Consider the following 26,452-nt stretch of genomic DNA (forward strand, 5'->3'; position numbering starts at 1 on the left):
TTCAGGAACTGACTGTTGTATAATAACAATTATCTTCTTAGTACTGCTGCATGCCAGTTATTCTTTATAACTTAGCTATGGTTCCACTCTGAAGCATTGTACACTTGATACACTTCGCTTGTGAGATTGCAAATTTCCTTCCTCGTGACATACACAACCAGAATAACTCACAAGAAAAAGATGCAGGAGAAGCTCGATTGCAGTTGCAATATTACACCATAATCTTAATGTTTGAAATAATCCAACACAGCTCTATAGTTGCTGAAGGTGTCGCAGTTACCTTATCACTTAACGGTTTATGCTTTCATTTTGAAGGCCATGTGTTACACTTCCTGTCTTTTCACTTGTCCTTTCTACCTTGACATGTGGTGGCTCAGCTGTTTGGCATCAAGAGGTAACAGACCATTAGCACCTCACTCCTTTTGACACCACCATGCTTTCTTTGGGGGAACACATGTTGCATTCATGTCCTTGGAGGGGAAAAACTGTAAAAGCCTAAAACCTTTTGCAACCACACTATCCTGCTGCTTTTATATATAAATACAAAAAGTGCCCACTTTCAGGTGCACTTTTAAAAAATAGGGTCACGGATGAACAGTCCTTATCCACGACCAGTTGAAAACCTTTATCCAGCACTGCTTGTTTTAAATAATTGAAAAGTAAACACTGAGTTCATCCCAGGGAATATGAGTGCAGCAGAATAGGACAGGAAATGCATTAATAGTTAAAATGGCAGTAATGTCTTCGCTGCAGCTCACTTGACTCAATTTCTGCATCAGATTGGTTAAAATGTAATATTTAACATTACTTTTATATACTTTCAAAAACCCTGAGCAAAACACTTAGGGACTGCAGGAGTATACGTTTATAAATAATTAATAATGTTGTGCTTTTTTTGCCTTTTTTATGAAAGGGTGGGGGGTGTCTACATTTTTTTGGAAAAGCAAGGTGGGGTCCGAACTGTTTTCCATTGCAGATGTTTGCAGATGATTTTATTTCATTCATCATTTGTGAGACTTGTAAAAGAAAAAGAAATATATTGAATAGTTACACAATATATCAATATTTCCTAAGGGAGGGTTCAATTAAAATATGGATAAGGCTGCTGTTGCCCAAATAAAAAGATTCAGCCCTCCTCCCCACCCGATAATTTTCGTATATGTCCATTTAATTTTATGCTGTTCAGTGTTTCTACTTCAGGATGCTAGTTCAGGGACATATGTGTGCCAATAACATTTGTATTTTATATCCAGAATATATCTGGTTGATATATAATTCTAGAATTCTTCTTGTAGTTTCAAAGACCATTTTAAGAAATGAAAAATACCACGTCCACTTTTTGTTTGCAATTTATTGCTTATATAAACGCTCTCTAAACAAGTTTTGGTAAAAATAAAATCTATCAATAATAATCATAAATAAAATCATCACAATGACTTTTACATGACATTATATTGCACAATTATAAGCCTTAACAAGAATCACAGAACACAAGTGTTGTTGCTCAGGTTGTGTGTAGGAGGAATGCTCAGAGGTCCGTGGGCAATGTCACACTGGTTGCCTTCAGAGGGCAACAGAAAATCTGAACTTTAACTGTCTTTGCTGCATTTAATCAAGGTCTTCAGATTATCTGCTCTGGAAACCGATGACCAAATGATCAAGTTGTTTACTTTCACATATTGTTACTCAACTTTGTAATCTATAGACCGTCATGATTTACTCAGGAACAGATTTGTCGTGGTACAGATCTGATGTTTCAGTGCAGACGTGGGTCACATAATGCCAAAAAAACATTTTGTTCTTGTGTGAATGTGGACTTTAAGGTACAAATGTGTTCCGTCTAGTTAGACAGCTGCCCAAACAGGAAGATGTCAGACTGTCTTCCTGTTCAGACAGACAAGTTTCAATCTGCACCACAACAAAGTCAAACATCAGCCCCTTTCAGTTTGGTGTCAGCTCAGCTTTTCATCATTTCACAGCAAAGTTCTACCAACAGAATCAGCGTGTGTCTCAGCTCTGACCGACAGCAGCTTTCTGTCTGAGGTTGAACCAAAAGGCCATCTCCCTGTCTAGCTTGGCAGTTTATGATTGGTCTGCTACGGAAAGGCCTAAAAGATCCAAAGACTCTGTTTATGTTGAGTGCGTATGTGTGTGTGAGTGTGTGCATGGGTGTGTTCAGATGTTGTCCACCTCCGCTCTGAGTTCAGGGCACACTTCCTTGAGTAACATTTCCATCAACACCTAATGGAGACAGTGACACAAAATAATTATGTTTGCAGTTGTAGCTACATATTAGATAAGCAATTGTATGAAATTTGTTTTTAAGACAGATATAATGTGCATTATTCTTACATAGAGAAGATGTTTGTTGGCACTAGCCTCCTGCAGGGCATTGAAGATCTTGATGATTCCAAAGCGGGCATTCTGCTGGCCAACTAGATTTGCTAGTGCGTCTGATATGGAAGATCATATTGAAACAAAGTATAGAGGTCAGACATGTTCTACGTTTAAAGGGATAGTTCGGATGTTTTGCAGTGGGGTTGCATGAGGTACTTATCCATAGTCAGTGTGTAACATACAGTAGGCGTCAGTCAGGACACCCACAGTTTGGAGAAGCAGGGAGACAAACTTTTATAGATTGTTTTAGATGGCTAAAATATGTTTTGCTGCTCCCCAATCCACAGCAGCACATTGCTTAGCTTCTGTGTCGGCACACGTGCTGCTTCTTCAAACTGGAGACATGCAGACCAACATCTACTTAATGTAATACACTGACTATGGATAAGTACCCCATACAACCCCACGTCGAAATATCCGAACTTTCCCTTTAATATCTACAAGTCATGCTTACATGTGTTTAAGTTGTTACCTGGGATATTGTCAAGTAGTTTCTGTTGAGCCCGCTCCTTAGTTTCACTGCGCTCAGTGTCAGTTCGGACTTTGACGTGTGGTGCCAACTTCCCGTTGGGCCAGAAGGTGTCCCTGAACACACTGATGTAACACACCAACATCTGTTCACAGAAGATCCAGTTTACTGTGTCCCGGATCTGTCTAAAATGAAGCATGGAAGATGTTAGCCTCATAGCTTATAGTATCTAGTGAAATGAAAATACTTTTCCCAGTTTTAATCCTGTGTCTGTGTTTATTGAGCATTTGTCTCTTGTATTATGCCAAATATACATCCAAAATTCAGTATCAGAGTATTTTTACATCAAAATCCCTGTTTTTTTCTCACATTCTCACTTTTGTTTACAAAAGTTTATCCAATCGAATAAGACTTGGGCGGCTCGCTAGCCACACAACTCATGTAAAACTGCGCTTCACCATCTGTGGGTTGTAGCACCTACCAAACAGAGCAACATCAATAGGAAGAGATTTGTGTTTGGATACCAGTGGGCAAAAAAAACTTTGTTTTCATTTCCAAAACAATATGACTGAGGTATATAATTCATACATCTCTCCCTCGTCCTCCTCCTTATCTAACATGATTATGGTGTGTGTGGAGCCAACCATGTGCTGTAGCCCCATATAGTGCTAAATTCTAAGCGCGCCCACTTTTTAGGTATCTAATGAAATGCGAAGGATTTGATTTTAATCCCTCTTGTAACTGTACACCACTCAAATATTCCATTTAACCGGAAAATATGTCACAATACAGAGGCTGAAGAAGCTCTAACTACCATTAAACACAGTAACATGTAAACACTTTTTTCTCCATGAATAAATGGAACAGAGTCTATTCTGCAACATATGTTATGATTAGGCATCACATGTTGCATTCATACTATGTGGAATGAGTTATATTAGTGACAGCCCCTGAAGGCATACTGGTAGTTAATCAAAATGCAGACTTGCTGGAACTTACTTGTTGATAGTTCGTCCAAATGTCACCTGGACTAGTGCAATTAGAGTCTTCCTCACCCACTTAAACACTGAGCAGACAGACAGCCAGACAGACAGACAGTGAGAGAAGGAAACTGATCAGATCAATTCACTCAGATACAGTCAGAATTCATGATATGGTCTCAGAAAGAGAGGACCTAGCTAATCACATCTAAAACAAAAGATGTATCGCCACCTTTTGCCATAGAGAGACAGTTCTTTTTCCTTCATATACTGTAGCTTCTGTCTCTTTCATGTCAGACTTTTTGCTTTGTGTATTGATATTAAAATGGAAAATGCAACAGTGTGCTACTCACTTCCTCTGAGTTCAAAGATCTCTCCTATGAGCATGAAGCAGGGCTCAGCCAGGGCATCTTTCCTCCCATCTCCTTCATCACCGTAGTCTGACAAGTCACTGTCATCATCAGCCTCCTCCTGGAGACAGCAGTCACACAGAGCACACAATCCAAATGAGGATGCAAGACAGCTGGGGCCAGATGTATAAATGATGTGAATGCTCAAAAACCATGGGTGCGTCTTTCCCCACGCATACATGTTTGCCAATTTCCCTAATTATTTTGCAGGCTACAAATCATTCTGTATGTGGTCAATCAAAGGCACATTTATAAACTTAATTTGCAATTATTTATGAGTCATTCAATATTTCTCTCGACTTACATTTGAGCGTCATCTCCCTGTCGTAATGATCACTTAATTTTATCAGAACTGTGATGCACTTTGTAAAGTCTGTTTCAACATGAGTACTATAAATTCTTTCTGACATTTTATAATAATGATGATGATTGAGGCTGACACTACAAATATCCAATGACGTGCGTAATGACAGCTTTGATTTTGGAGAACCTCCCCGATGCAACATCATCATCTTTGCTGTATTTCTCACTGAAAGATCTATTGAGTGGTGGAGCGGGCGCAAGTATCAATATGCAAATGGTGGTTTAAGGGCATCTCTAAATCCATTTATTCAAACTGTGGGAGTGGAAATGAGGTTTGGGCTCGTGCATCCAGCTCTACAATAACTGCGATTTACAAAAAAGAATTTGGCGTACATGCTGCTTTATAAATCCGAAATGAATGCATATGCATATTTTTGTCTTTGTGCATACCCACAGTTTTAGAAGTGGATCTACAGAGTTCTATGCATCTGATCTTTGGAGTGCAAAGGCAGCCCACAACTTAATGTTACTTCACCAGTCATGAATGATCGTGTACCTCAGTATGAGAGAAGAAGTCTCCAGGTAGCCTCTCCAGGAAGGAGGCCAGAGAGAAAGACGATTTCTTCTGGATTGACATCACCTTCAAACATTGAATAAGATCATCACTACACAATATACTGTATGGAATCATACCAATGCCCTAAAATGCCAGAGCTATGAATGGCATCATCTGGACAAATCTTACTGTAATTATCAGTTATCCTCTTTCTGTGAAATTTCTACAGAGATGCTGTGCTGAGGTGATGTATTGTTGCGCACAACACACACCACCAGAGGTCAGTATCTACTGGTGGAACAAGCAGCTGAGCTGAGAGTGACTGCGAGTGGTGAGGACAACGTTACAGGCTTTGTATAAAAGCAAAATGCCTCTGCCCCTGTTTGGGAGTATTGCCACATATAAATTTATCTTGAGATGACTTCTTCCAGCTACAAAAGCAGTTTAATAGCCACATGACTTTATTCAACTGCCAGTCTGCCGCCACTATCCGCACATCATCTCAGTTCAGCCCACTGATAATTCATTATCCACTGCAGCAACAAGTATCATCTGGTCCTCCAGCAAGTAGGGCTCTTATTACCTATCTATTCACTATTCTACAGGCCATAAGTATTTAAACCTAACGAGACTTATCTAAAGCTAGATTTACACTGTACAATTAGTTGTTGTTTAATTCTAACTCCCACTGTACACTTAAATCTTCTGTGATGTGAAGGCAAAGCTCACAATTTCTGTGCTCACAGTGTGGTCTGCTCATCAGGCCATGATCTGCTCACACTGTACATGTCAAATAGACAATAAGCTGGCCCATCGGCTCCTGCGGACTGTTCTGGCTATTGACAAATGTCAATAAAGGTTTGTTTGAGAGCTCCAGGGCTGCAGGCAGGTAGAAGTTTGTTTGCTAGCGAAGGCACAGTTCACAGTAATGTAAAGACAGGCATTTCAAATAAAGCTTAGAAGTCCATTTCTTCAAAAAACGGGTCAGTCCACGTTTCGATTCACCCTCTCTCAGTCTCTCTCGCTCTCTCTCTCTTACACATACATACACGTACGGCAAACGACACCTGACAATGCTGAAATTTGGTCTGACTCCAAAAATCAGGTCAGAACTGGGCTCAAATTGTACAGTGTATGTTCAGTTTGAGTAGGGTAATTGCGTATTAGACACACAGCATTGCAGGCCGGACAATGACACATATACTACAATAACTTCTATCACCAGCAGCACAGTTTTTACTTTTTAAATTTGTTTTTACAATGTTATATACTGCATACACCAGTAAAACGGTATGAAAAAAACGAAGGTATGAAAAAATAGATTCTGCCCAAGCCTAATTAGTAGCCCTGACTTCGCTGAAGGGTAATGAGAATCTGGTTACCTTGAGGTGCTCTGGAGACGGGCTGAGGAACGCATAGAGAGCCTCTGACTGGCACAATCGCTCATCTGTCAGCAGACGCTACAAATACACACACATGGAGCCAAAGTCATTATGAACATCATTATTTAGCTGGCATCATACAAACAGAAAGAGGCAGTGTGAGCATAGAGCTTGGCACTGTTCTCTAGTGGACTGGATCCAAACCCTCCAAAAGTGTAACAGGCACTGAGCACTAAAGGGATCCTCTTGTCAAGTCAGCAGTAATATTAGCCAAGTGTATATAGCTTTACAGTTTGTACTGATTGCATGTTTACCTGGAGAAAGGCATTGAGCTGAGTTTTGCTCTTGTCTAAGAATTTCTGGTCGATGGATTTGAAGGGAAGTTTACTGAGCGATGGTAACTGGAGTTTCTTCAATGATGGAAAACACTGAGGAAGAGACACGCAGAGATTGAAATGTGCTTTCACAGTAATGAAAGATATACCACATCCATGCCAAAATAAAAGTATTTCCAGTGTATTAACAAATAAACACAATAGTCACAGTTTGTATAAATGCCAAGAAACTGAAAAATCAAATTATAAATTTGTACCCTAATGTGAAATGCAATTTTCTTTTTGTTAACATTGATTTTATAGAATTGGTATGGAAAAAAGTAGCGTTCAAGAACAGGTGTCAAAGTCACGGTATTGGTAGTGGTATTGAACAGGTGGGGTGGGGTGAGGTGGAGGAGATGAAACATTCAACACTGGCAAAAGTTTGACATTTCTCAACTAGTGGTATTGCAGTATAACCAGTTCTGTTCAGAATGAAAACAAATCCATAGACATTCAGGTTTGGTGTTGTGTTACCTCGGTGAGTTTGCGATGCAACATCTGGAACTCAGTGAGTTTCCTCTGGACGCTCCAGCGGCTGTTGGCTGTCTCCTCTCCTTCTACCAGGCTAACACACACACTGTAACAAGCTACTGTCTCACCACCCTCCTCTGTAGCCTGGAAAACACACACACACACTCAAGGTTTAACAAATGTCTAAATGACTGCACAACTGATATTAGCTTGGCACAACAATTTGATCCATGTACAATATACTTGTTTCAAGAGATGGTGCTGATGTTAAATGCAACCCTGCACACTTCTGTAAATGGTTTGGGTGACTGCATCTTAAATGAAGTTTGTAAAGTGGAAAGGACGGTCATCAGAGCACTCCAGTGCCTTAGGTTCTACAGTGACCATCAGCCAGTTGGTTACAAGTAGCTTGTTTCTGTAGCAGTGGTAGAAGCAGCCATTTATTTATGAAAATGTCATCATTCATCATGTTATCCCATTAGACATTTGTGTGAAGTTTTGTCATAATGGACGTATGAATTCTTGAGTTAAGGGCCAAAAACATGTTTTGTGAGGTCACAGTGACCTTGACCTTTGACCATCAAATTCTAGTCAGTTCATCCTTGAGTCAAAGTGGACGTTTGAGCCAAATTTGAAGAAATTCTCTCAAGCTCTTCTCGAAATACTGCATCTGACAGAATGACACGCATGCAAGGTCACGGTGACCATGACCTTTCACCATCAAAAATTCTAATCAGTTCATCCTTGAGTCAAAGTGGACATTTGTGCCAAATTTGAAACAATTCCCTAAAGGTGTTCTTGAGATACAGAGTTTGTGAGAATGCAACAGATAGAAGATCATAGTGACCTTGACCTTTGATCAGCAAAATCTCATGAGGTAATCCTTGAGTCAAAGTGGATGTTGGTGCCAAATATGGAAAATTTTCCCCAAGGTGTTCTTGAGATACTGCATTCACAAAAATGGGATGGACTGACGGACAACCCAAAAACATAATGCCTCTGGCCACGGCTATCACTGGCACAGAGACATGAAGTATTACCTCAGCAGTGGTGATAGTAGCCCGCCAGTGCCCCAGGTTTTCACACCACCAGTCAGTCCTGGTAATATGTTGCTGGAGTTCACCGTGTTCTTTCTCCATGGCTCCGATCTCTTCTTTTAGTTTGCTCACAATCTACAAACACACAAAATAAAGATTGTTAACTAGCATGCCAGACCGGACGTTGTGTGTTTCATTCTGCTGTGAACTTCTGAAGTGATTTTGGATTTGACCCCAGGGTGTGTTTTGTCACATTTGCTTGTATTTTCTTACCTTTTTGTCTGGTTTGGGTGCATTCTGTATGGAGCCCAGGGCCTGTCGCTTGTACTCCAGTTTGTCGTGGAGTTGTCGGAGTTTTGTAGCAGCATAGCTGGCCTGCTCATTAATTCCTTTACTGCCTTCATCACCCACCTCTTCGCCTGCATCTAGACCCTGGCACTACAAAATCAAATATACATATAGTTATTAAAATATGCAATAACAGAGGTATAAACACTGAAAAATTATACATTTGAGTATCTTAACAGATTCTTGACAACACAGTGTATGTCTGACCCCTTCCTCCTTTTCCTCAGTGCTACACTGTGATGGGCTATGATGCTCGTCTCGTCTGATCAGCCTATCGTAGAGGTCGGAAACCAGGAAGGAGGGGTAATAACGTTCTCTCATGGTCTCAGCCACCTAGAGGAAGGATGAGAGAAACAGAAACACTTTATTGTCATCGTAGAATATTTTGACACCTTTCTTGTTCCTCTGAGGACCTTTAGTAAGTAAAGCTATGGTAAATAGTTACAGATAGCTAGTAGTAAAAGCAGCACTTGCCTGTTCTTGTAGTCGAACAAAGACCTGTGTTCCTCTGTTCCCCACCAGACTCTGTTGGATCTCCTTAAGGAGAAACTTTTCCACTGGAATCTCCTTGCTCTCCACAAAGAATTTTTGGTAGATCTCTCCTACAATTTGGGGCACTTCATTCTGTCACATACACATAAAGAAACAAATAAGCAGTTAGGCTACGTTCAGACTACAGGCAAATCAGATTTGTTTCTCAAATCAGATCTTTAAGACAGGCTGTCCATGCTGTTATTTGCAAGTGATCAGATTGGATTTGTGTATCGAGACATCGTCAGCCTCCTGCAGGGGTTGCTGTGGTAACAACTTAGACGTCAGTAACTACGTAGCTACGCTGACAACACAGCTTTCCAACACATAACGCATGACAAATGCCGCGAGATATCTCTTGATTATTTGTCCCTTTCCAGTAGGTTCTCTCCAGCTTTGACAATACAGATGCGAAAGTGCGAGCAGACAATTTCTTTTGGCATCTGTCCACGGATTTGAGATTTGAGCAGCCAGAATGTCCATGTAGAAATCCAATTGGAATTGCATTTCAACCCACTTCCAAGTGTGGTTTGGGTCTGTTTTGCAAAGCCCAACTCATGTACATTTTCCAATGCATTAATGTGCTTTAGTATAACACTGATGTCCCAGTAGAGAAATATCAACTTGGCATTTCACTGGCACTGCAAATGACAACTACTGTCACAATGTGTATTCTGATGTAGACAAAAGACGGTAGCAATATTTTACAATGATGTGTGAAAGCAACACCCAGGCCCAGCACTAATACAGGACACTACAGCTGTAGCAAAACAACCATCATAAATCGTTATGATATCACAATTCACCCACCACCATATACTGTTAGTAGTGTTAGACTAAACTCTCTGCAGAGTGTGTGTGTACAGGTTACCTTATTGGCAGTTTTAAGTGTTTCCACCAGTTCCCAGAAGCTGATCAGAGCTCTCTTGTCAACTCTCTCCATGTAAACTCTGAAATGCTCCCTGTAACCTGGATTACACATGATGTCATCAAACTGAAGAATCTGGATGTCAGGAGGAGAGAGCAAATGTTTAAACATCAGCCACATGGAGCATGCTTTGATCCAAAGCACACACTCTCAAGCATTGTATTGTCATTGTATTGACAAAAAATGTTATCCTTCACAGTCCGCCTTGTTTGAGTCTTACCTTCTGACTTTGAGGATCATCGCCATCATCAGCCCCTCCTTCCTCATTGTTTTCATAGTTTGGTCCACCGAGTAGGCGGATCCGTTTCTCACATTGTTTCTTAGCAACAGTCAGCTGATTGATATATCGTTTCATATCTCTGGCTCTCAGCAGGTCTGCTTTCATGGCTGCTGACTCTTTACCTTTTCGCTCTAAGACAAAGTGACAGCAGATGATGAAAGAAAAGTGTGAGCCGCCGTTGGTCACACAGTAATACACAATAATACACAATAGCACAATTATCTGATGTGGAGCCACTGAACCATCAAGATAGAGCTGATAGACATTGTTAACCGTATGTGACAAACAGGTATTTTCAGTCAAGCATAGTGGCTGGTGAAAGCAAAGTTCCATACATGTTGATTTTTATATGCTTGAGTACACTTATGCTCATTAGTACATTTACAGGATACTGCACAATGATTCTGATACTAACGGAGAATTATAAGTGTGTGGCAATATTTTTATGAACAAATGTAATCAGTTTTATTGTAACTGGTTTCAGTGGGTTTGAGTAATCGGTTTATCATTTAGCTACGGTGTCACTCACTCTCAGACCATACCAACACATAAAAGAACATATAAAAAAATAACTACAAACTCTGATCTTCAGAAAATGTCTGCAAATCCCAATGAATAACCAAAAAAAGTAATACTTTTTGGTTTAATTAGAAAATATCATTTGTGAACCAAAAAAGAAAAAAAAAAAAAGGTCTGTCATGTCTGTTTGTTTCTGGCCACACTACCAGCCTGGCTCACTATGCTTATTTTCAAAATTCATACATTTTATTCCTAATGTCTAAGACAGTTAAAACATGAACAACTCTTTCCTAAAATCCAAAAACTAGAGGGCTAAAACTCAAATTTGTGAAGTCTTCAAGTATAAAGTCTGGAGCTGCTCCATAGAAAATGCATCGGGAAAGATATTATAGATTAAACTGAGAGCACCCAGGGGAATGTTCTGAGTATATGGGTACATTTTCAGACCTGTGAACACTACAATAAAATAAAGCTCATTTGGTTATTAATAAAATGAAAATAAATATTCGGTCCGTCCACAAAATCAGGCTCCTATTCATTGTCTATGGAGCAGCTCCAGACTTCATACCTGACGACATCACAAGTCTGATACTTACTTCTCTGATTTCTGGCTTCGAGAGAGAGTAGCTCATGTTCACAGCTATTGATTGAACTTTCCTAGGCCATGGAGATAACATAATGGAAATCTTAATTTACGTGGTGTTTCCCTTTAACTCTTAGGTTCAGCTTTCATTGTTAGTTGTTGGTCTTTAACCTACTCTGACATGAGGGTGAACTCAGTGCCTTTAGGCCACCTTGCACGTGACTGACACAGCTCAAAGGCCACGTCAGACCTGATTACCCAGCTCTCAACAAGGACTGTCAGAGCTGTTGCAACGACAAGAAAAGAAGAATTGTACAACTGTTGCAGTCACTATAATGAACAACGTGGTGTACTGACAGCAGATCAGCTAGCTGTTCAGCTGCTGTACATTCTGAATGTTTCTGGCTATCTCCACAATCCCTAAATTCCCATATTTTTTGGTTTTGTTTTGTGTAATCACATTTTGGCTTTCCTGTCATATGGTGAACTGTAATGTTTCTGTACCTTTCTGCTTCTTGAGCTGAGGGAGGCTGCTGATGGTGGTGGCATGAATAATCTCTACCACTATCTGATACCTACAAGAGACAGAGATGTAAAATTTCAATCAGCAGTTGGAATCAATCAAAAACATCAAAATGGGCTATCTTAACATGAAAAAAAACTGAATACTACTGAAGTAAAAAAAAGTATATATATATACATTATGATGTGATACAACAGTCAAATGTTATATGCATTTATTCTAAAGCATGCACCACATATAGTACAGTATGCAAACATGGGGGTAACTGAGTCTATGTTTTGAGACATTATTTTGTCAAACTAACAAGACAATATAGCAGCATCATGTCCAACCCACATTTAGATCTAGTATATAGCCACAGAGACAGTGTCTGTTCCCATGGTAACCCCACAGCAGCAAGCAGACTGGTGGATAACACTGTCTGGTTAACATGTTTGTGTGTATGTACAGTATGGTTTATTTAAGGAAGTCTATGTTCGTACGTGGCAGTCTCAGTTTAATGAGGCGGTGCAGGTGTATGTCTGTGTGTATCACTGGTGTCGTGCCTGAGTTGTTTGAGGAAATTGACATCAGCAGACGTTGATATCAGTTTGATGAAGTCTTCATAGGAGGCAGCGTAGGTGTAGGCTTTCTTCTGCTGCTCAGCCTGCTGCTCCCTCTGCTCCAGCTGAGACAACAGCATCCTGTTTATGGAGTCTGGATCGCTGAGCACTTCTACCAAAGGCTTCAACACTGGAGCACGCAGACACATACCAACAAACACACACACACACACACACACACATCAAGATATAAAGACATTTAAACAATAGGAAACATCTACTGATTGCTTTTAACTAAGTCTGAATCACTATTTCTAGAAAATGCTGTTAAATAGAAGAGAAAAAGAGAAAAAACATACACAGACATAATATACACAGTGAAGTCTTCTCAAGCCAAAATACTCACAAATATCAGATGTATGCCCGTATGTACAAACAGATACCAGCAGTCATTCTGCCTTTCAAGCCAAACCGACACTTTTAAAGCCAAAGTGGATAATTACAGCACAGTGAAATGGATCTGTATGCCACCGAACTGAAATGAATCCACCTCTGCAATCCCTCGAGACCACTTACACTCCCCTCACAGCTCTTTTCGATCGTTGCTCCAATGTTCCTCGTTAATGCCTACACATGTCACCTAGCAGTCATCTAGAAATTATACTGTAGTTACATATGTAGCTCTGGTTTTAACGCAACACCGGTAAATGCTTGTATTTCGCTTGTGTGACCTTAAGCATCTTAATAATTACCTGCCAAAATTGAAAGCAGTGACCATGACTTACATTACCTCAATAATTAAGTGACTGTACATATAACTGACAAATTTAATAAAGTGGATTTAGTCTTTAGGTACTCTTTATGCCTTTAGAGGGCTTAATTTGTGGGAAATGCAGTTCTGGAGACAGAATAGCAGCTACATATCAGGATTATGCGTCTACAACTACCCTCTAATGTAATACATAAATACTGAAAGGAAGTCCTTTTATTTCATCTATTACTTTTCATAGCAGGAAAAGTCATACTAATGGTCGCATTCAATTTAGTCTTTCAGGTTCCCAAACCCTGGTATTGTGCATGCTGGCTCCCTGACAGGGCTTACAGCTACATGTCAGTGAAACAGAGCTATCATCAGATGAGAAGATCTATTACTGACACAGCTGACTCAATACTACTATAGAGGAGGAAAGGACAGACACACACAGTAACAGAATAAAAAACAAAACAAAAAAAAAAAGGTAACAGATACACCGACAACATTTGTGTTTTTATGACAAGTCTGCCAACATGACATATCATACTGTGTTTCCCATACATTCAGTTATCTGTGGCGGTGTGCCACGAATAAATTATCTCCGTCACATATACAGTACAGGCCAAAAGTTTGGACACACCTTCTCATTCAATGCGTTTTCTTTATTTTCATGACTATTTACATTGTAGATTCTCACTGAAGGCATCAAAACTATGAATGAACACATGTGGAGTTATGTACTTAACAAAAAAAGGGGAAATAACTGAAAACATGTTTTATATTCTAATTTCTTCAAAATAGCCACCCTTTGCTCTGATTACTGCTTTGCACACTCTTGGCATTCTCTCCATGAGCTTCAAGAGGTAGTCACCTGAAATGGTTTTCCAACAGTCTTGAAGGAGTTCCCAGAGGTGTTTAGCACTTGTTGGCCCCTTTGCCTTCACTCTGCGGTCCAGCTCACCCCAAACTATCTCGATTGGGTTCAGGTCCGGTGACTGTGGAGGCCAGGTCATCTGCCGCAGCACTCCATCACTCTCCTTCTTGGTCAAATAGCCCTTACACAGCCTGGAGGTGTGTTTGGGGTCATTGTCCTGTTGAAAAATAAATGATCGTCCAACTAAACGCAAACCGGATGGGATGGCATGTCGCTGCAGGATGCTGTGGTAGCCATGCTGGTTCAGTGTGCCTTCAATTTTGAATAAATCCCCAACAGTGTCACCAGCAAAACACCCCCACACCATCACACCTCCTCCTCCATGCTTCACAGTGGGAACCAGGCATGTGGAATCCATCCGTTCACCTTTTCTGCGTCTCACAAAGACACAGCGGTTGGAACCAAAGATCTCAAATTTGGACTCATCAGACCAAAGCACAGATTTCCACTGGTCTAATGTCCATTCCTTGTGTTTCTTGGCCCAAACAAATCTCTTCTGCTTGTTGCCTCTCCTTAGCAGTGGTTTCCTAGCAGCTATTTGACCATGAAGGCCTGATTCGCGCAGTCTCCTCTTAACAGTTGTTCTAGAGATGGGTCTGCTGCTAGAACTCTGTGTGGCATTCATCTGGTCTCTGATCTTAGCTGCTGTTAACTTGCCATTTCTGAGGCTGGTGACTCGGATGAACTTATCCTCAGAAGCAGAGGTGACTCTTGGTCTTCCTTTCCTGGGTTGGTCCTCATGTGTGCCAGTTTCGTTGTAGCGCTTGATGGTTTTTGCGACTCCACTTGGGGACACATTTAAAGTTTTTGCAATTTTCCGGACTGACTGACCTTCATTTCTTAAAGTAATGATGGCCACTCGTTTTTCTTTAGTTAGCTGATTGGTTCTTGCCATAATATGAATTTTAACAGTTGTCCAATAGGGCTGTCGGCTGTGTATTAACCTGACTTCTGCACAACACAACTGATGGTCCCAACCCCATTGATAAAGCAAGAAATTCCACTAATTAACCCTGATAAGGCACACCTGTGAAGTGGAAACCATTTCAGGTGACTACCTCTTGAAGCTCATGGAGAGAATGCCAAGAGTGTGCAAAGCAGTAATCAGAGCAAAGGGTGGCTATTTTGAAGAAACTAGAATATAAAACATGTTTTCAGTTATTTCACCTTTTTTTGTTAAGTACATAACTCCACATGTGTTCATTCATAGTTTTGATGCCTTCAGTGAGAATCTACAATGTAAATAGTCATGAAAATAAAGAAAACGCATTGAATGAGAAGGTGTGTCCAAACTTTTGGCCTGTACTGTAGATTTTTCTGCTTTTGGCGCTACCTGTTCGACCTCACTCATACACATTATAATGGGACTCACTGTCTGTGAATGTAGCTTGTCGTTACAATTCCGGTGAAATAGGTGGCGGTATGCATCGTAAAGACACACTTAATGCACCTGGTCCGCCAGAAGAAGAAGAAGAAGCAGCCTAGTAGCAGAACGGATCCAAAGACCTCTCGGTACAAATATGTGGGCAAACAAGTCCAAAAGTGGTCCGAACTAGTGATGTGACGTTCGCGAACGAGCCGAGTCTTTGAACCGGCTCTTTGAAGTGAACAAGTGAATCAGCTCTTAAGAGTGAACAAGCCAGTTCCTAATTTCTTTGTTTTTTGCTTTAATTTACTCTGTATCCATTAATTTCAGATTATTTGATCCGTAACAAGTTGAGAGAGACTAGTTTGTGAGGGAGAAAGACAGTGCGGCCGCTCACTCGTTCACTACAAAGAGCCGGCTGAACGACTCGGCTCGCTCGTGAACGTCACATCACTAAAGCTAACCCACTATCCATTAGCACTTGCTTGTATTGACAGGCTTGTTGTTTATAAAGGGCGCTGCTATGGCTACACCAAACTTTATATCTGCGGAGTCTATTCTGGGTCCACGTTACAATAACCAGATCACATGATGCTCCCCTACGCGACCCTCCAGCAAATATAAACTACATGAAATAGCGTGCTAAACGAGCACAATGTGTTTTTAAATGAATAAACCATTATCAGAGGTGATATGTGATGATTTTTTTCATGCATTTACCCATGTTTATCCGTGACATTGTGTAAATGTCCGTGGCGGACATTTGAAAGCGAGTAGATGACAAACAGTACAGTAAACTTGTAGATAACGCAAATATATGTAATAACTTAGGTGGAAAATGCTTTAACATTTTATGCAGCCTACATGCAGCCTCTCGGCTCAGCAAACGGTAAACAACCCCGCTGGCTTCTCTACGTGTCGCTTCCGTACGCAGTCAGTGGAGCCCAAATGAATACGCCGCAACGCTACACTGACGTGACGCTTACGTTTGCAGCCAGTGAAGCCCGGCCGTAAGGTTCTGCTGACGTTGGATGTTCACTCCTTCACACAGATGAGTATTGAAAAATATTTTCAATACCCCCCCCCCCGGACCACACCACCACAAATAGATTCCTGTCCTGTGGGAAACACTGTCATACGTATTTTGTCGCATTCTTTAATACACTTATTCTTATCTAAAACAGAGAGATGGCTTTTATAGCAAATGAGAACATTAGCAAAAGGCCTCAGATGTTACAACAGACCTTTGCCTTTATCACGAAATAACTGAAGACACACTGCAAGCGCTATTGTGTTATATCTATGTGTCTCTGCCTTTCCTCTTTTTTTCCACAGTGCACATTTTTACTTGTCCTTGCTGGCACTAATAACATCAACAATGGCTCCATTCCATTTGAGTTTCCACAAGTCACACCAAAGGGCAAACATGCACAACACCAGGACCTCATAACTGGAACACCTTCCTGCTGTCATATGTCCGTGTCTGTAGTAAAAAAGGTTCTCTAATTTGTAATGTGGGAGGTCTTGTGCAAATTTTGATTGATTTCAAATCAAGTTCAGACCATTTCTTAATTTTCCCACCATGATCTTGGATGTCTGACTTTTAGGGCCTAGACACACTGGCCAACAGTCGGTCGTCAGTCAATGACGGGCCATCGGTGTGTCTGACATCCTAGTTTTTGCAATGTGTCCCGATCTGTTGGCACTTGTTGGCCATTGTCTGCTGTTTTTCAGTCGCATCATCATGTTGAATTGGCATCAAAGCCGGCGGAGCCCATCAGTGAGAGAAATCACTCTGATTGGCAGTGCAGCTCAGTGCACGGGAAGAAAAATGGAAGTGAGGAAAACCAACAAATGACTTGAGTTACAGGGTGTGAGATCAAAACAAATTTGTTATATTAGATTATATTATGTTTTGAGCCACTGAGCTGACTCTTTTTGTTGTTTTTCGCTAGCGCACAGTAAATATCATAATTTTGATTTCAAAAATATCATTTGTTCTTCCACCACTGGGCTAAGTTGTTAATATGCTAACTGGCTAAATAGCACCTTGAATTTGTCCTGTTGGTCGTCTAGTTTCCTGTTTTTGAATGACCAATACAGTCTACAGCTGCCTGCTGGTGTGGAAAGCTATTTCCTCTCATGCGGGCACAGAACATACGTGCTAGCTGGCCATTAGCTGTAGTCTTTGCGATGTGTTCAAGTGCAAATGTTTGGCCAAGACACAGGCAACATGAGGTGGCACAAAAGTCAGCCTTTATCGCCACTATGTCGGTTTGGTGTGTCTGGGCCTTTAGAGTTTGTGTTCACTAGCTGACCCAAGAAAAGAAAAGGTTCACTATAGTGTCAGCACAGTCCTTGCACACACACTCTCATGCACACAATGTTACAATACCTTTAGTAGTGATGACTTCTGTGAGGCAGCAGCGTAGTGTATGTGACTTGGCATCCTTTTGTGGCAGCAGACATAGCAGCAGTATTCTGGCTACACAGCGAAGAAAGGCCAGCTCAGAGTCTGGACTGACCAAACAGGGATGGAGAGGAAACGGCCGAGCACACTCCTCTGGTCTGGATGCACACATTAGAGAGACGCAGATTAAAGCTGACATATATACAGAGAGACAGAGTGTTATTCTGGCAGTGCTAGATGTCAGATGATGTTATAGGAGATCTGATTTCACTGACATAGCTAACACTGCCATTGTTATTCATTCTTCAGCTGTGTCGCATCTCACTGTCTTTGCATCTAAAACCTGACTGACCAAGATGTGTTGCTGCTACACTGTTCTTAAACTATTGAAAACGAGGGAGGCCAGACATCTCTGTGTGATCAAATCACAAGTCTCGCCTGACTTGCGGAGATAATGAAACCAGATGGTGTGTGAATCATCACTCTGTCTGTAAGCGTACCTGGCAGATGCTGCCTGGAGAAGAGGGAAGTGAATGTGGAGGATTTTAACGTTGTTTACATGGTACTGAACTGCCATAATTTCACCCCATCTGTGTACATAACATTATGGTGCTGGGTATGAACACTGGTGGGATGCAAAATCTTTCCAGTAACAAATCAAAGCTGACATATTTTCTGTTCAAACAACAGTGAGTCAGAACGTTGTGCAATGAAAGCTTTACTCAGAAGTGAGGAACACTGTTTTTCACTGGCTTTCCGGTTAACTGAGTGATAAATACCTTGGAAAACTCAAGCCTTAACTTGGGGAATGTAACTCTAACTATTCACAATTATATGTGTGTGCGTTTGTATACCTTGCAGATGCAGCCTTGAGGTCAGTGAAGTGTGTGTGTAGGATTCGGATGCTGTCGTAACACACCACGTTGACAAGGTCAATGTCAGCAAGCCTGGATCTCAATTGCCCAATCATCTGCCACCAGTCCTCCGACAACATGGAGTACAACTGGCCCTCATCATTACTCAAAGGGATGTACCAGGACAGGATGTAGTCTCTGTAGGCATAGTCAAACACTGTGGAAAGACACAGGTGGAGAGAATTGATATATAGATATCATTTTTGATAGAAGACGAATACTAAAGGCACAGACACCTGCAGCACATAAACAAAGAGTAGATCTAAGTAGTCTCTTTGCAAAAAGTTACCACCTTTTTTGTGTACGAGAAAGCGTTGCTGCCAGTCCACTGTTGGCAAATGGCTGCTGAGATTTTAAGCATTCTCAACAAGACTTGAACTAGCTCCATTTTCATTGTGAATGCTCTAATCTCCCAAGCCCCCTGAACTACCCACTGCATGTATTGCGTTAGGTTTCATTTCCTTCAAAACCCTGGTGAACACTGGTGCAGTATTTGAAAGGTAGAGGAAGTATCATCCATCCATCTGTTTTCAATATGCACTTCTCCTGTGCAAGGTCAAGGTGGTAGCATACATTATGCGGCATGTGGTGTGCACCCTGAACAAGGGGCTGACACATGAAGATGACCCTCAAGAATTCTGCAGGCTTTTTGGGATTGTTGCAGACAAAGATGCCTAATTTCACAGAAGCTTTTCTAAAACATTGCAATGCATGTTGCAATGTTCAATGATGTGGATGCAACAGCCTCTGTCATGGTGATTTGTCTTGTCTGTTGTCAGCGTGTTACAGCCATTCACCGAGTGTGTTTGGGGAAGAAAAGTGTTTGTCAATCAATGTTATTTGCGTTCTATCACAAACTTGCACATGCTTTTGTGCAGAATATCAGGGAGTTGCCTTGCATGAACTTACGCAGTAATTGTTTTTTTGTAAATGCGAGACATTCAAATCACAAATGTCTCTATCTTCACAATCAGAAACAAGGAAGTGAGTTTGGTGACGTTAGGTGGGGGACTGCTACGATTGGTAAATCTCAGGGGAATCTACAGCATGAAAATTTGCAGTGATTGAACAAAGCTGCAAGGTCACACAGGGAAATGGTCGAATTTGCATTGATTGCTGCAATCAAGACATCAAAACATCCTGGAGGGCTGGCTGACTGACACTCAGAGAGACACTTGGACAGACAACCTCTCGTTTTCACACACAGACGAGTTGACTACAGGCAATTTAGGGTCACCAATTCACTTAACCTGAATTTCATCTGACTGCTGGAAAAAACCACAACACTCAAAGAAAACCCACGGAAGTGCATGTATAAAGGCCACAGCTAGATGGTGAATTCAAACCTAAGACACTCTTGCTGTGATATATTTTTTCATGGCAAGTGGATCTAACTCATTAGCCATATCTTACTGTTAGTAGCTTAAACATACACACTGTCAGTGCAAAAACAGATTGCCACTGGAGTATCAGACGCAACTGGAAAAGTATTCTAAACAGTCTCTACATTAAAGGAAAATTACAACAGTGAAATTTCAGTTAACATTAATGCTGTAACATCTGCATACTGATGTTACTAATCAAGATTAGCTCTGAAGAAAAGAGCATGGTACTGGAATCATAATTAAGTAGAACTCCATGAAAGATGTGATTCAAATCAATCTTTCCTTTTTGATCTGTTAACTAAGGGCAATGTCTTTTAGCCTTTTAACTGTACACTCTGAACAATCTTAACATCTTTACAAGGATAACCGAAGAGCAGACATGGCGGACATGGTAGCACACGTGTCTCTAGGGTTAATGATGCAACTATGTACAGTATTTCACCAACATACTATGTAGCAGACAAACCATCTTTTGTACAAAACGGTCAGCTTTCACTTGTATATTGGTGCCCTTTTTAAATTCACCATACAAAAGGGTTCTGCATGTTCTCCATTTGTTTGCACAGACTGTATCCCTCCGCCCATAGCCAAGAGACGTGCAAATTAGGTGAACTGGTGACTCTATTGTCTATAGGTGAGTGCATCTATCTGTCTGTGTGGGTTAGTCTTGTGATAGGCTGGTGATCTGTTTGGTGTAGAGCCTCCAGCCATGCTAAACCTGAACAGGATCAATGGTTGAGAAATAAGATGGATAGATGAGTAGATATATGGAAGGCTGGTGCTTTGATAGTAGTTAAAGTACATATTTTACAGTAGATCATTTCCAATGCAGTCAAAATAGATCGATAACAGTCACCATTTTCTTTTACTTTGGAAACCAATTCTAAAAATATTAACTCTTTCACTGGTAAAGCAGGAAAAAGTGTCATAAAAATATTTTTTAACAAGTGAATTTATGCATTTTTGTATTTGCTATTATGTGTTAAACAACTAAAAAAACAAGCCAATACTGAGAGGTCCCCTGGGAAGCTAATGCCCTGGACTAAAGTACTTGATTTAAATCCAAGAATTGTGCACAAACACAAAACTGATACATAAGCACTGTTCATCAAAATAATCAGCACAGCAAGTCCTGACTGTGAACCTAATAATGTCATCATAAACCTGTACCACACAACGCCTCAAAAACCGTTTCAAACACACATGGGAGCATATGCAAATACACACCCTTAGTGTAAATCCTGGAGCCATCTGTTACTTGGCAGCCAGACATACTGTGCCCCTGTGTGTGTCTATGTGTGTGCATGTGTGTGTGTGTGTGTGTGTGTGTGTGTGTGTGTGTGTGTGTGTGCGTGTGCAAGTATGAACGGGACGTGATGACCAGGATGCTGTGCTGTTGTAATCCACCATGAGTGGGAGGGATCCCTGTCAGGACGTGATGACTGACAGAAACAGAGCTCCATCAGTCAGCAGTTTTCTCAAAAACAGAAGTTGTGTGTGTTTCCGACAGTGTCAGAAACATTTCATGAGGGATCTTTTGAATGCAAACCAATCAGCAAAGACACTCATTGAAATAAAGACTGATTTTTGAGGATGTGTAAAGTTCATTTTAATTTTTTAAGAGAAGAAAACATAAAATTGAGATGGTAGTTGTGTCAGCTATTATTCCTTCTCCACAGCATTGAGCCTGGTTTATCAGAAACCAAACTTGTGAACATTAGAACAGTGAGGTGTTTTCATGTTGTTTGTTGTCTTATTTGTCTTTTTTTTAGTTCTTTGTGAGTCATTAAATTTGGCTTTCTGGTCTCTATGCAGCAAAGGCTTTGTTCTGCTTTGTTTAACTGCTTTTACTGTTGAAGTGTTTTTGTGGTGTTTGTTGTCCTATTTGTTATTGCTTGGGTCGTTATGTGTCATAACAGCTGCTTTTTGTCTCTATGCAGTGCAGGCTCTGTTTGAGTCTGTATAATTGTTGCTGCTTTTAGTGTTGATTTCATTTTCAGTGCTTTTATTCTTAATGTTTGTGACTTTAAGAACTCGTTTATGCTTAACACTAGATAGGTAAATGGAGACAGGAGGTGCCTTCTGTCGGAGTTAATTGCGTCCATTTTATTAAAGCTTATGAATACCGACGAAATGAAGCCGTACCACCAGAGATAATGGGGGCAGTGTGGCATATTTCAAGCGAGATACAACGTAGGAGATTACCAAGACATTTAAAAAGTCGCGAAAGCAATAATAGTAAACAGAATTCTTCTTCAACATGTCGCGACTTTGCCCTCTCGTGCCATCTATTGGCCATATCTATGCCACCATGAAGGACGCAAACGGACAAATCTATTTTTATATGTAAAGGGAGTATAAATGAGGCTTAACTATTGCCTGCTTGGGAGCTTCAGATGAAAATGATTAAGTTATTAATATGCACTGTCCCTCCCGAATAAAGACAGAAATTAAGAGGAGAGAGAAAGAGATTTTGGACACCTACTTGTCATTACTTTGCAACAACACTGTCTAAGTAGTATTGCATAACTAACTCACATTTGTTAACTTCAGCAATGTGAGGCTGTTAGCAAAAAGTAGGGAGATAATATAATGGATAATACTGGTGTCCTTTTATCATGATAAAAAATGGGCATAACATGATATTAACATAAATATTTTGAAATGTAGCATTATTGTACGACTATATACAAGCATAGCTAAAATCAAACTCTATTCTGCTGCAGAATATTTGACAGTGCAGGACACTAGAAATACCTTGCAAAATCATGATCTTATTTCAAGGTAAAAACCAATGGGGGGGGGGGGGGGATTTAAGGGCATCAAATAATTCATATTTCACACACTAAAAGATGATTCATTACCTTCTTTCAGAGCTTTGTCCACATTGTGTGACACCACCACCCTCCTGCTCAGGCTTGACTCCTGAACTGGCACTGAAAAGCGGGCCTGAAAAACAACAAGAGCATCACATCACATCTCTTCACTTCACATCACAGATGGGGACAACAGCTCAATATCAGGAAATATTGGGCAACGACAGGAAGGGAAGGAAGAGAACACTGAGAGCTGTGTGTCAAATAAGCGTAAAATTCCAACAAACAAGGCAGCCCAAATTTGTCATAGCTTATACAATATGTCGACCAGACAAATGCTTGTGACAATACTCCTCCACTGTCAGCATCAATAAGTCATCAGGGCACAGTGGCACACAAACACTGCTGAAAGGCAGCCGCTGGGTTGTGGCAGCCTATTAAGGCGAGCCACCAGCCGGCTGCAAGGACACAATCACTTTCCTTGCAGAATAAATCACCATATATCTGTGTGTGTGTGTGTGTGTGTGTGTGTGTGCATTTAAGTGTGTCTAAAAACCAGCAGCATGACTCCACCTCATCTATTATAGAACAACACAATGAGGATCCAGGGGGCAGAACGAGAAGATGAGAGAGGGGAGAAAGATGGGGGAGGAGAGGGAGATAATTTAGGGGGGAAAGGATGAAGCAGTTGAGACGGATGCAAAAATTAAAATATTAGGATCAGATGTGTCTGATCAACATGTTTACATGTGCTCCAGTCTGTTAGAGTAAAGGTTAGACAGAAGTGCCATTAGAGTAGAATTTGGCAGTTTTTCTCTCTATCAGTGGATTCCATCAGTTGGTTATAACTCATAGTGTAATGCTAATGTAACATCAGAAAGAGCTGGTAGAGTGTGTGTGGATTGCAAGAGGAGTACTGCATGTCATCAATGAGTTTAAACTGAGAGAGCCCAGCATCTTACCATGAGCTTGTTGAAGAACCCCAGTTGTATTGCTGACTGCCTTCTGGTTCTGTCAAAGCAGCTGACCTTGAGAGGACTTTTCCTGACTAGCAGAACAAAACTCCCAGCCAGGAAACACAGGAGGGCGAAGGACACATAGATGAACAACTTCAAGAAGAAAGAGGTGAGAGTCAGGCCTCCCCAGGCCAGCTGAAACACTACTGCTGCCACCACGCCCAGGCAGAAAGCCGGGATGAACCGGAAAGAGGAGCCGATAGAAGAGGTGGAGGTGGCAGACATGGGCTCCTCTTCTCCTCCGTTACTGCTACTCCCTCCGGCCAGTGGTGTAGTGGTAGTTGAGGGGGTGGGCATGCTGCGACCCCACCATCCATATATGTGTCACTACGAGTTTGGCTGAAAAGTTGGTCAGCTGGTCTGTACGCCAAGTCAGAGAGGGAGGTATACTGTGTACACTCGTGTATACCCTCGACTACAACACTGTCTCCAAGAAGAGGCATCCCCGCTCTGACATCTCCTCACCGACCTGCACCGCTATGTTTTCCACGTTCCTAGCATCGGCCCGCCCGGCAGCCACAACAGCCACGGAGCCCCGTCAGCTTAGTCATCCACAGCACGGTACTCCACACAAAAGCACGGGGCACCAGGCACGGCTGGAAATAGGCGACAGGAGCTGCCAGTCGCCCGGAGAGCAGACGGAGAGAGACCCGGGGTGATGGGATAGATGTAGCAACATCCACCGTCACCTTGGAGACAAATAGGTGGAAAGGTAGCTTAGTGACTGTTGCTAATCAACTGGGCTAGCAGAAAGCTCAACTGGAAAGCCAGTGTAAGTTACTGTAGCCTGCTGTAAGACGAAAATACGTGACATACAAGTAAAAGCCAGCAAATACTCTCGTACTGCGGTGTGGTTTGACAACTAAACCAACTGCAACACCGACAGCTAGCTAACTAGCCTGCCTGCTAAGTAACCAATTTAACATCAGCTAACATTAGCTTACTCACCTAACGTTATCGTTGAAAAAAGGTGTGCGATAACAACACTACATTCTCGCTGTCCTCTCTGTAAGACAGTGTGTCGAAAGCTTTGCGAACGCGAATTAAAAGTATTATTAACGCAACGACAAAGTATATCAGGTCAAAAATCGCACCGGATAAAAACAAGCAACTGTTATTTTCCTCGAGCTCCAGCTGACTGACAATCTCTCTCTGAACGTTGAAAGGGTGTCAGCCAATCAGCGCCTGTGTTAACCACCGACGGTGCGCCTGTTTTTGTAATCAGGACAGCCCGACCGGGCGGGTTTTTTGTTTGAACGTTGCTATAGATGCACTGGGGCAAATACCGACCAACCAGGCAGCGATGGATAATAATCATGCGTACACCGAGGTAAAGGATCATGCCTCGTTTCTCTGAAGATTGTTTTTTCTTTCAGACAATAGCACATTGACTTCAATAAACCAGTTACACCAAAACATGTTATTATTTTTGATTATATTTTAAAGAGTTGTGATCTTACAGAAATGAAAATTATCAGCTCTGAGCATATTTTTTATCGGAAAATACTGATATTCTAAATAAACCATGTGGAATCAGACACATCAGAAATAGTAAGGACTGTGTTACACCTGCAGCAAAATTCTTTTGATCTTCTTTCATGGGTGATTTACAGTGGGGGAAAAGCCTGTTATTTTAAACAAATATAGTATCAATGCTAAAGTGAAAGAAATGTCCTTCAAAAATGTACATTTACCGAGAAAAGGAGGAAAGATTTAAGCTAAATATAGATTATACATGTGCTTTTGTTCTTTCACTGTGAGCATGCAAGTTTATTTTGGATACATAAACAGGAAAATGGCACTGATGTTATATTTTGTGTTCCGTGGGATGGATGGTAATATTATCTATATTATTCAGCCTCTGGTCATTCTTAGTAAATTCCATATCCATAAATCGAAATGGTCTGACTCCAAAACCTACTTTAAGCGGTTTATTGTTGAGCTGAAGCAGTATGGCACCTCATTAGAAGATGACTGTTTTAAAGGACGTACATTTACTTTGCACTCTGGAAGCAATGAATGGACTTTAACTACCTCTGACATGTTGTTTTCTCGAAAAAAAAATGTTGTATACCTCTTTATTATAAATTAAGTGTCTGGATGAAAAAAACATTGACTAAACACACTGCTGTCTGACATTATGAATAGTCTGTTCCCTGTGTTGTGGTAGAAAGGTGTCATGAAGAATACATACAAATAATGTTTTTAACAGTAATGACAA

General features: G+C 41.0%; 1 protein-coding gene across 1 annotated transcript; it reads right to left on the reverse strand.

The window, feature by feature from the left end:
- Window positions 1-1,336: 1,336 nt before the first annotated feature.
- On the reverse strand, window positions 1,337-24,704 carry snx25 (sorting nexin 25). Its single transcript, XM_033633796.2, has 21 exons — window positions 24,178-24,704; window positions 23,264-23,348; window positions 18,955-19,171; window positions 18,086-18,258; window positions 12,640-12,826; window positions 12,076-12,146; window positions 10,410-10,600; window positions 10,133-10,264; window positions 9,205-9,354; window positions 8,938-9,063; window positions 8,656-8,820; window positions 8,386-8,517; window positions 7,349-7,489; window positions 6,812-6,925; window positions 6,498-6,575; window positions 5,116-5,199; window positions 4,200-4,317; window positions 3,866-3,932; window positions 2,870-3,051; window positions 2,353-2,453; window positions 1,337-2,241 (listed from the first exon to the last, which is right to left on the reverse strand). The coding sequence occupies exons 1-21, from the start codon at window positions 24,526-24,528 to the stop codon at window positions 2,176-2,178; spliced, it is 2,931 nt and encodes a 976-aa protein (XP_033489687.2). The 5' UTR covers window positions 24,529-24,704; the 3' UTR covers window positions 1,337-2,175.
- Between the last annotated feature and the right edge of the window lie 1,748 nt (window positions 24,705-26,452).

The sequence above is a fragment of the Epinephelus lanceolatus genome, chromosome 7, assembly GCF_041903045.1.
Source record: "Epinephelus lanceolatus isolate andai-2023 chromosome 7, ASM4190304v1, whole genome shotgun sequence".
Lineage (NCBI taxonomy): Eukaryota > Metazoa > Chordata > Actinopteri > Perciformes > Serranidae > Epinephelus > Epinephelus lanceolatus.

Coding starts and splice junctions, on each gene's coding strand:
- snx25 (XM_033633796.2), bottom strand. CDS start 24,528: ATGCCCACCCCCTCAACTACCACTACACCACTGGCCGGAGGGAGTAGC. Junction 10,265..10,409: donor ATGATCCTCAAAGTCAGAAG/GTAAGACTCAAA, acceptor CCTGACATCCAG/ATTCTTCAGTTTGATGACAT. Junction 6,926..7,348: donor TGCATCGCAAACTCACCGAG/GTAACACAACAC, acceptor TCTCTTCCTCAG/TGTTTTCCATCATTGAAGAA.